The following is an 11,204-nucleotide window of genomic DNA, read 5'->3' on the forward strand; positions in this document are numbered from 1 at the left end:
TTAATAATAGTCTCCCGTCTAATGAGTACCTAATTAAGAGTCATTGACTTTAGTGGCTTTCCAATCATCACAACATCACATCAGAACCCTTTTGAAAACAGTAAGTTGTCAAACGTGTTAAATGTTTCATTGCAGCTCATAAAAAAAAAATCTAATGGAATTTGACTTTAACCCTTAGTGCTTATGCGGCACGGATCTTTCTCGCAGGTGCACCCATGGTATGGTAATTGCCGTGGGAATAATAAACAACTCCTCATATGGAAATCCTGGGGTGTGTGTGTGTGTGTATATAGGTATAGCTTATGTGTTGTCGCATTTTAGTAGTGATATAAAGTTGCAATAATTGTGCAGAAGTCACAAAATAGACCGTTTTTCTTTTCTTTTTGTTCATAAAAACGAATGAACTTCGAACTGGGACATATTTCCGAATTTCACCATTGCGAGTACTTTTTGCTCAGGTGTGTGAAAATGAAAAGGTCATGATGGGCCTAAGTGCACTTTTCCACTGCTACCACCATGTGTCACTGTAGTTTGAAGATAAAAAGTGTCCTTTGGAGCAGCCCATACATTCCAACGAGCACACGTCTAACTGGCATTAATAATCATCTTAATTACAGCTCAGTTTAGTGATTATTAGTCGTTATGCACAATACAGTAGAAGGTTTTCAAAGGAGTGAATCTCCTGCAGCTGTTGTTACTCATGTCTGCCGTCGCACGGAACAGAATCCTTATCTCACCAGGGTGATTCACGTCTACTAACTGTAAAACGTTACACACTTGACCAATATTTACTCACTTACTTTACTATTTTAAGAGGATATTTACATTTGTGACCCACAACAGAGTCAGTGACTCATGAAAATGCATTTGTTTTATTCATGTTCCATTAAACACTTTTCACTACATACATGAATGCACAGGTGACACTGCAAAATACTAGAATGTCCTGCAAGACATGACAGTCTTTGTGAAATATTTGGACTCCCGTCTGTGCATATTTGTTAACTGTTGATCACACGGAGGAAAAATGTGGAAACCGCTTCAAAACTTGAGAAGAATGTGAAGACGCCGCGCAGGAACCTTCAGACTGTCACAAAAAATGAAGTATGACTGAAGGCATGGAGACACAAAACCTAAACAATGCATGCTCTATTCAGTCATAGATACAGTAATATTCCGGTGTAGACAACACTTAGAAATGATCAAAAGAGTACTTTCTCAAAAACATTGACTGGTGCCTTCAGTGGCCAGTTTTACTCTATAGCAGCGATGATAACAAAAGCAGTTGTGTAAGCATTTCTCATGATGTAAAAGGTAAACAAAACACAAAGTACAATAAATAAAAGCTAAACCAAGCAGAAATGCCAAATTTAAAAAGCAACACGTAACATACAGCTGTGTCTCAGAAGAATGGGAAATGGCAGCTACATTGATTTATGTTTGTCTTTAAGGCAAATAAAACGGACATTTCAAGATCTGCCGCCTCAGTGAAGCTCGGAAATGTAGTATGATGTCACATTGACTGACAAGAATCAGAGTCTGGAGTAAATCAAACTGACGCAAGTGTGCTCATACTGCGACAGTTCCATTCAGAAACTGGAAACTGAAAAGGCCTATGAGAAGTTTTACCACTTGTGTTATCGACCCAGGACTTCCACTTCCTACATCTAAACTGGCCTGTTTTCCTGTGTTGTTTGTAAGTTGGAGAAGCTGGAAACAATAATCGCACCGAAAGACAGAGCTGTCTCCTGAGAGCTTTAATGTCTGTAGCGCTGACCTGCCTGCTTGATTTCCTGACCCAAAGCCGTTTGCGGGACAGTAGTGTGAGTAGGCTAAAGCGGCATATCAGGTGACATCATGGTGTGTTGAAATCTTTCAGTTGGGAAACGGGAAAATCCTGGTTTGCCTTTCCTGCGGATGTAGTGGGCGTGTGTGGGAGACACTGTAAACAGCCTGGTTTCCTTTGTGATCCCGCCGCTTGTAGTGATGCAGGGAATCTGTTTTTCTTATACCTGAAGTGAAAATGACACACACATCATTTATTCATACTGAAAAAGTACGATGAATAGCTTCTCTAGCGCCCTCCAAAAACTCCAAATATAGAGTTGAAAGAATAGGCCTTTTAAGATTATAATCGACGTCTGTGGTCTGACAAGTCTCTGCATGAGTGAAGCAGGATGTTGAGGCCAATTTAATGTCATGAGCGGTTCCGTTTTAAAATATGCAGTAGGCTTTTACATAATGAAAGGGCTGAGTATGAGTCATCCTAAACTTTATCAAGCTGCATTGCATCACACCAAGATGAAAACCCATCAGAATGCAAGTTTCAGAACAAATGCATGTCAAAACTACTTTAAACAACAACTTTAAAGTCACTTTGTACTTGTACTTTTTTTGTTTGTTTGTTTTTTAAATGTAATATTAACATTGGCAACAAAACACTTGAGGTTTCCTTCAAGAAAGGTGACAGGTAACCATTAGATTCAATAAATCATTACCGACAGGTGGACAGACACATGGACAGTCCGTACATTTTGTTTTAAAAGAAAATGCCAAAGTAGCATTTGAATGTAAACTCACATAAAGTGCAGACATCCACGTAATCATTCTTACATAAAGTATCTTACTTAGAAGTTGAAGTAACTTTTTATAATAATGCTTAAGTAAAAACTCTCAAGTCTTAAAGTATATGACATTTACTGTACTCTACCATTAAGCCATGGTCGTTCAGTAGTAAGGCGATTTGTCTTTCAACCGGAAGGTTGTGGGTTCAATTTCTGCTTTGCTAGTCTATATGTGTCCTTGTGCAAGATACTTAACCCCGTGTTGCGGCGTGTGAATGGGTGAATGGCAAAACTGTAGTGAGTGCAGCTCATCAAGATTAGAAAAGCTCTATATAAATACTGAATACAACTCTTCTTCTCCTTCTGATTTTATTTGGTAGTAACGAGTAACAAAGATAGTTAGAGGAAATGTAGTGGAGTACGAGTCAAAGTTGGTAGAAACATAAAGTAAAGTACAGCTATGTGAAGTTTGTACTTAAGTACAGTAACAACACTGCATGTATCCTCATGGTGATACAAATATTGTATTTACTTTTAGGTTAGTTGATTCTTTGGCTGCTACAACATCCCAACCCAACATCGGCTGTTTGGTAACAAGCATGTGATGCACAGGAGGGGGAGACGGAGTAAAATGTGGCAAAACGTGTTCCACGTTCACAAAAGGACAAAAGAAGAGTAAGTGAAATGAAATGACGCTCAGAATCTGAAGTGGGTGATCTGTCAGGTGTCCCAGAATTCCTAGCTACATCTGGAAAATTCCAAAAAAAAAGTTGTCCTGTGTTTTTGTGTACTTCTTACCATTTGCAACAGAAATACAGAGCTCCAGCCAGACCAACGAGCAACAGAATCAGACAGAATACAGTGACAATTATCTGCTCTTCTCTCATTGGCTGAAAGACGAGCTCGAGGTTCTCACACCTGGGTCCATTAAAGCCAGCCTCACACCTGCAACACAGAGAGGCATGCCATAAATAAATAATATAAATAATGCATTCCCAAAAACCCTAACCTTAACCATCACAATTAAGTGCCTAATCCTAACCTTAAACCCAATTCCAACCCTAAACCTAAAACCAGGTCTTAGCCCTGAAAAATGTCCTCACTTCCTTGGCCTTCACAAAGATACCCATACAAGAACACACGCGCGGAGGATCTTACGTGCAGTGATGCGTGTTGATGTCCACCAGCAGCATGCACTGTCCTCTGTTCAGGCAGTAGTTGTCATACGTGCTGTCACAGGTCTGTGTCGACCGCTTCGCCACATGATGGCGCTGTTCTCTCTGATCTGAAACACAAAAATGAGCAAAGCAGGTGGAGATATTTTCATGAGCAACTGTGGGGCAGGAGGTCAGACAAAGGCCAGCCCAGGGATGTTTTAAATGACATTTTACATTAGTATTTTTATACTACTACTTCTTCTACACTAATGCATTTTATTATTATTTGTATTACTACTACTACTACTAGTATTACTACTACAGATACCTGTGTTCTATGTCCTTTGAGGGCCACAGTAGAAAGTGAGTCAATCCAATCCATCTTTATTTATAAAGCACTTTAAAAACAACATCAGCTGAAACAAAGATGAATAAAACAAATAAAATATAAAAACATAAGACTGAATAGACCTAGGAACAAACAATAAAACATACAATAAAAACCATAAAATACTGTAGGAAGTATAAAAACAACACAAATAAACACATTTTGTCAATCCAGAGTCTTCACTCAACCTAATATTCATATAATCTCCATTTGGAATGTGGGACCACATGGAGCCTATAAATGATCACAGCAGCTGTTGGAGTGCATACCTGCAGATAAAGAAGCGCTGTCCGCCGTGTGCAGACTGGATGAGACATTCTTGGTCAGTACGTACGGCCACAGCAGCATCACACCTGTTGAGCAGAGAATAATATTGTCTCATCATCTGCTCCACTGGTGAAGGTTATTGTTGTGTGTCTGTCTGAGGAGCCACAACAATACTCGACGACAGTGTTACTAAGCACTGTTACCAGCCTCTTAAAGTCATGGGTTGATTACCAAGTGTTCAAACTATGGCTCAGACCATTCAGCGAACACCTCAGTCGCACACTGAAAACTTGATGAGTAAAATATTTCAGTGGAAAATGTTTTAGGGAAACCAGAAGCACCACACTGTTGAGAGCTGGCATCCAAACCACACAGAAAATCAAAGATTAGTGCTTGACTGACTGGTAAAAATCTGCTTCTGCTCTGAAGCAGACGACATCTGCAGACGCAACAAAACAAAGACCCAGATTTGTGATCTGCACCTGCAACACGACACTTGCAAGTGATCCAAGTATTATCTTCTGTGTTTACTCCACAACAACCAAAATGATGGGATTTGTGTTGCTTATCTTTTATATATAAGCCACCGCCGCAGCAGCAGCATCAGCAAAACATTGAAAAAGCCCATTTTGTTTGAGAAATGTCAGCTGTGTTATGTAAACTGTCCCCAATAGAACACAAAGCAGTGAGGCTTGAGTTGCCCGGCCAACATGCAGGTACCAGCCTGCACGACTGTTTTACATGCGGCATTTTGCAGACGCCCACATTCCTACAAGTAGGACAAAAAAAACCACATAAATCTGGATGCATCCAGTACTGGCTGCATGATATGTACCTGGACAAACTGGATACCTGTGTTGTCAGTGAGTCAGTGAGTGGACGTTGGGTGTTTCTGATTCTCTGTTCTACTGGCCCATTGACATCACGAACCTCTGACTCATCCCAATGAGGCATGATGGTATCGAGGTGATTCACATTAACTGAATTGGGAATTCAACTTGAGAAAGTTTTCCCTCTTTCTTCTTGCAAACACAACCCGCACATTAATAATGTCAATAAAACGGTGCATTCTGTATTGTTGAAGGGCAAACATGAGCAGGGGAACAAACAAAGGAGTAGAATGAGGCAAGTTTATCATCTACTATCATGATGGATTAACTATTAATCTCAGAAACAGTCAAAATAAACAGAGAGGATGGGAAATACGGAGACGCTTGGACTTCATATATAATCCATGACAGGTTTTTCCTCTTTACATTAACATCTTATGATGCCACAGATTCATTTTGTAAACCATTTCTTTGGGGGTTTTCGCCCCACAATTGCAAAATATTTGGCTAAACTACAAATGTTTGAGACACTTTTCCATTCTGAAATGACTTTAAAAGTTATTTCATCCAATAGATTAGGGCTGAAACAATTACTTGATTAATCGTTTATTATTCGATTACTAAATGAATGGTCAACTATTTTGATAATTGATTCATCAGCTTGGGCCACACGGTGGTGTAGTGTTTCGAGCCCCGGTTGGAACAAGGGCCTTTCTGCATGGAGTTTGCATGTTCTCCCCGTGTGTGCGTGGGTTCTCTCCGGGTTCTCCGGCTTCCTCCCACAGTCCAAAAACATGCAATGTGGGGATTATGTGAATTGGACACAAATTGACCGTAGGAGTGAGTGTGAGAGTGAATGGTTGTTTGTCTCTATCTGTGTGTGGCCCTACGATGGACTGGCGAACTGTCCAGGGTGTACCCCGCCTATCGCCCGATGTAGCTGAGATTGGCACAGCACCCCCCGCGACCCTCTGGTGGAGGATAAAGCGGTTAGATGATGACTGACTGATTCATCAGCTTGAGGGTTTTTTTGTTGAAACAAGTTTTCTGATTTTTCAGCTTCTTAAATGTGAATAATTTCTGGTTTCTTTGCTCCACGTAACAAAGAAATCATTAAAAATTAATTGTTTTTGGAATAGTTTGGGTTTGGATTTCCAGGTTTTGAGAAGCACTGATCAACATTTTCTGACATTTTATGGACCAAGCACTTACTCGACAATAATTGTCCGTTGCAGCACTAGAATACAACCTGTCAGTGCTCTCCATTTTCTTATTTTGTTAATAATGAAATTTGGAATGACTGAGTCGTATCTTTACATTTGGTAGTCAGACGAAGGACTGAGCACTAAGTCTAATTAGAAATGTCCTCGTCAAATTTGTGATACAACTTCATGGCGATGAAAAGAATTGTGTGTGTGTGTGCTGCAATGATATGAAATATTCCTATCAGGGTTTGTTGCCAACATCCCTCAGCATCTCTGAGGCTTAGATGTCAGTGTGGGCGTCAGCTCAATGAAACAGGAATGCTGTAAATATCCTTCATCTGTCTCCAAAACTTCCACCACTGGTTGATTTATGGAATTAGCTCAACGTGCAGAGGCAAATGTGGAAGTAATGAAGTGGTAAAGAACAAAATGAACTTGGTCAAATCCAAGTATAAACCGTTTATGACAGGAAAATGGCTGATCCAGTCCTATTAACAAAATACAGACATTTTTCATTTCATGCTTCTCTATTCAGTTTTAACTCAATCTATTTCATTTTATCATTTTACTCATTAAACCTCTTACTCCTGGTACACGGAGGATTTCTATAATGGGGGTCTAGTGTATAATTATGTTGCAGCACTAAAATACAAGTGGCAGTGCCATAATACATGCAATAAAGTATACAGATATAGAAAAGTGTGTGTTATTCATATGGTTAGGGGTTAGTAGTTAGTAGTAGAGTAAAAGTACCTGTGAGTTCAGTGTGAGTTCAGTGTTCTTTCACCATGAAGCACTTTCAGACACTTGACCTTCTCTGACCCTTGAAAGATTGAAGGACTTACCGACGAGCGAGAGGAGCGCTGGAGGTTTGTGTCTCCACATTTGTGACATGACGAGGCTCAGGTGACGGTGATGGATGGCGGTGTGCGCAGCTAACAGTCAGTCCGTGAGAGTCTGCGTATCAGAGACGCTTCCGAAATGGCAAATTAAAAGTCACAGGTACAAAAAAAAAAAACATGCAGGCAACGCCCTCCTGACAAATACTCAGGAGAAACCAATGGGCTCCATTATCCTAGGTGTGGTCTCACACACACACACACACACACACACACACACACACACTCCTGTGATAATTTCACTCTTCAACGTGGTCCAATTGAAAAGTCAGCGCCTGTAGGCAAAGCAAAAAAAAACAAACACACAAACTAACTAAGAAAATAAAACTGAGGAGGGGCTGCTGCTCCCATCACCGTCACCCTTCACTCCTTCCTTCTGCTGCGGATGGAAATTTACACGGTTGTCTTTTGCTATGCTTCAATCTTTACAAGATTTTACAGTATTTCCTATGAAAGAAAACAGGTAAAGGTACAGTGTGTAAAATGTAGAAATATTTGCAGCTGAATGTCCCACACCTACAGTGTAAGAAGACGATAGCATAGTTTGAGATTATTTATTTTATTCAGTCATTGGGAACAGGAAAGAACACTTTAAAATAACCCCCCATATTCATATATTAATATTATGAATGAAAGGGAGCACAAAGTAAAAACATACTTTACAAAGAGCATCATAAGCAAAACAACAAGAACAAGCAAACGAAACAGAAAAACTACATTCTAGGCTTTTTTTGTCAAGTTGCTGACTTGCAATTATCATGCATAGGTCATATACGTTCATATATGTAAGTGTAACATGTTTATAACCTGCATTCCAATTGGTATCAAACTTAACCAACACGGTTCATTATATTTACTGAACATACTTCTTTTAATAGTTTGTTTTTAATGTAACACTGGATTTAGATTCTTTGTTTCCAATGGACAAAGTAAAAGATGTTTAATTTTTAAATACATGGTGGTCCAAAATAGTGTGTTCCCTAGATAAATATAAATTCATAAATATAAAAGGCTGATTGTACACTTGAAAATGAAGTATAATTAAAAGGGAAAAACATTTTACACACTGGACCTTTAAGCCGGATACTAAAGTTTACCAGTTAAATAAAATAGAAGACTTTGTTGTATGTTGTGCACACACAAGAATAACTACATTGTATCTTGTTCGCCGTTTTTCATTTTTATGTTTGATGTTTCAAAGTGATGGAACTACAAAACAAATGTTCCACAGTCAATAACAGATGATAAGTTATCAAAGCTTTGTGTTTATTTTACCCACGGTAATCATAGCAACACGTAAAATATTCTTTCTTTTTTTTTTTATTACAAAAACCTTAAATAAACAAAAATTATTCAATAAGTTAATTTATACATTACAATAAATAGGCAGATAGTTTTCTTTGAAGGCCAGTGGAATCATTACTACCTTACCCTGTTAGAAAAATACAAAAATAAAAAGGCCAAACTGGTCTGACACAGAATCGGCTGCTTTGAATGAGGACATCAGACTGAAGAGTGGCATTCTCTATGCACAATAAATAAAGGAAAGTGGAAAAACAAACATGTGGAAAGTCCAAAATTAGGAGCGGCAAAATTGCGTTGTGGGTTAGTATTGATGGTGATGATGATGATGACAATGATGATGACGGTGGAACAGTGGGCCTCACACTGATGTCTCAGATGGTGCAGCTTTTATTAGTGGTGCTGATGATTTTATACACCTGGAACACAAACAAACATCTGTATAAGATTTCATGAACCAACTGCTGCTTTTAACACGCAATAATGTGAAACGTGACTTTTTAATTTGATCTAATTGTTTTGTGTTTTCTGGTCCCCTTTGGGTGCATTTCCTTGTACGTTGAAAAAGCTGCTGTGATTCTGAATCCGTCTGAACTGTAACATTTGTCTGAACAAGTCTGAAAACACTTTTCTGCTCATACATGCTAGATAGAGATGCCACACTGGGGCAAAGTAAAGACTTGGAAGTGATCCGGAGCTCCTGAGCAGAACACAGGTGATACTCACTTTCTGTAGGCAAAGCAGTACATCACGATGGCCAGGATCAAGATGAGCATGAGTACGCCAAAGGTGATGCCGATGACTTTCTCTAACTCAGGCCGAGATTGAGTGGGTTCAATGAGGAAGAGGCAGCGGGGCCCGTGGTACGAGGACGTGCAGCTGTGGAGCACACAGAGAATTACGTTATATAATGTGAACACAAACCAGCATGTACGCGTGTCTGTTGTGTTTAATCTTACATGCAAGAAGGTTTCTCGCTGTCCTGGGGATACATGCACTGGCCACCGTTCTCACAGTACCCTTCATGTTCATCTTCACACGACCTGTGTATGCTTAGAACCTGAGGTTCCTCCGTATCACCTACAGAGAGGAAGACTCAAGTTAGTCGCATTCATTCAAAAAGCACTCACTGACACACAATACGGACTGAACACTGGTGAGACTCACTGTTATTGAGCTGCGTTGTCAGAGACGTAAGAGGAGAGGCTGTGGTCTGAAGGTTGTCCGTCACAGTCGCAGATTGTCCTGTTGTGGTCAGGAGAAGCAGCACTGCCACCACTGAGGTCAGGCCTGGGGAAACATGGTGGTAAATGACAGAAATGATGAATGTTGTGGAAACTGGTTTATTTAGTATTGTACTGAAAAATGTGTTTTATTCTCGAGAGAAATCTGATAAAAACACTTTTTTTCACACTTTACTGGACGGGGCTGCATCATATTAGCAACACGTTTGAACTGCTTTGGTATAATTAAGGATAAAGGTCCAGTATATCATCAAACAAAAATGTCTAAATCGGAGGACATAGTTAAAACATGTTTGTAAATATGCCCTCCCATTATAAAAGAGAAACTTACCTTTCATCAGTGCAAACATCTTATCTTCAGTCAGTGATATGTGGTGGTGTCAGTCTTGCTTCCTCCGACTAAGCCGTGTGACAGACAGCAGGTTGTGGACGAACTTATATAGTGTGCTCCCAACCACTGCAGGGACTCAAACAGCCAATCAATGAGCCGCACGTTTGGCAAAAAAATGAGAAGCATTCACATCTAAAAAGCCGTCCGCATCACTTCCTTTACCTGTGCCGGTTCTCTGCATGCACAGACAAGGTCTACATGCTGACGATAGTGGTGGGGGCATGTGATCAGCCACAGGCTTTGTGATTATGTTTTCTTCTTTAAAGGCTTCTGAACCCACGCATGTATCCCGTGTAGATTGATAGTTTCACTCAAATGCAATAGTTGCTTCATTGACAGTTGTGTGTGTGTGTGTGTGTGTGTGTGTGTGTGTGCGTGTGTGTGTGTGATTAGACACCACTTTCCTCAGTGGTGTCACTACAAACTGTTCTCTGAGAGTACAACAGCAACTTGCAATAGTAAGTGAAATATCACCGGTGCTCCTCACATGTACCTAAAAGAGGGACCAGTGAATGTTTGTGCGTTCAAAAAACTGGTCAAATGGTGAAAAAAAAATTAATCAAAGAAATAGCATCTTTAGCTGGCTGTACAACCAGTGACTGTGTTTTCTTTCATATGAATACCTGGAAACCAGAGTTGGATATTTTAAAGGGATAGATTTTTGAACATTACATTTTATGACACAGACCCCAGGACTAGAGTGGATGTTAGAGTTGTTAAATCATTTAACGAGACTCAGGTTCAGACATCTAGCCCTTAGAGCCTCTAGAGAAATGCAGTTCTGGGAGAGAGTTTGGTTTTAAACCACAAACCCACATGCATATGTTATGATAACATGTTTGAACAATAAAATCGATGCCCATCGTCAGATTAAAAGCCGCTAGTTATGTGTCCCAAACTCTCTCCCACAGCTACTTTTCTTAGCTATTTAACAACTTTGTCTGAATGTTAAAATGC

The 11,204-nt window shown here is 39.8% G+C and overlaps 2 protein-coding genes across 2 annotated transcripts; both read right to left on the bottom strand.

Annotated features, from left to right (window-relative positions):
• Positions 1-869: 869 nt before the first annotated feature.
• LOC122769912 (proepiregulin-like) lies at positions 870-7,375 on the bottom strand. Its single transcript, XM_044026805.1, has 5 exons — positions 7,257-7,375; positions 4,379-4,462; positions 3,723-3,849; positions 3,363-3,509; positions 870-2,012 (listed from the first exon to the last, which is right to left on the bottom strand). Exons 1-5 carry the CDS (start codon positions 7,303-7,305, stop codon positions 1,856-1,858), a joined length of 564 nt encoding a protein of 187 aa, XP_043882740.1. The 5' UTR covers positions 7,306-7,375; the 3' UTR covers positions 870-1,855.
• A 1,180-nt stretch (positions 7,376-8,555) lies between these two features.
• Positions 8,556-10,273, bottom strand: LOC122769833 (epigen-like). Its single transcript, XM_044026699.1, has 5 exons — positions 10,188-10,273; positions 9,780-9,902; positions 9,572-9,692; positions 9,339-9,491; positions 8,556-9,031 (listed from the first exon to the last, which is right to left on the bottom strand). The coding sequence occupies exons 1-5, from the start codon at positions 10,204-10,206 to the stop codon at positions 8,974-8,976; spliced, it is 474 nt and encodes a 157-aa protein (XP_043882634.1). The 5' UTR covers positions 10,207-10,273; the 3' UTR covers positions 8,556-8,973.
• Positions 10,274-11,204: the final 931 nt, after the last annotated feature.

This window comes from Solea senegalensis, linkage group LG5 (genome assembly GCF_019176455.1).
Source record: "Solea senegalensis isolate Sse05_10M linkage group LG5, IFAPA_SoseM_1, whole genome shotgun sequence".
Lineage (NCBI taxonomy): Eukaryota > Metazoa > Chordata > Actinopteri > Pleuronectiformes > Soleidae > Solea > Solea senegalensis.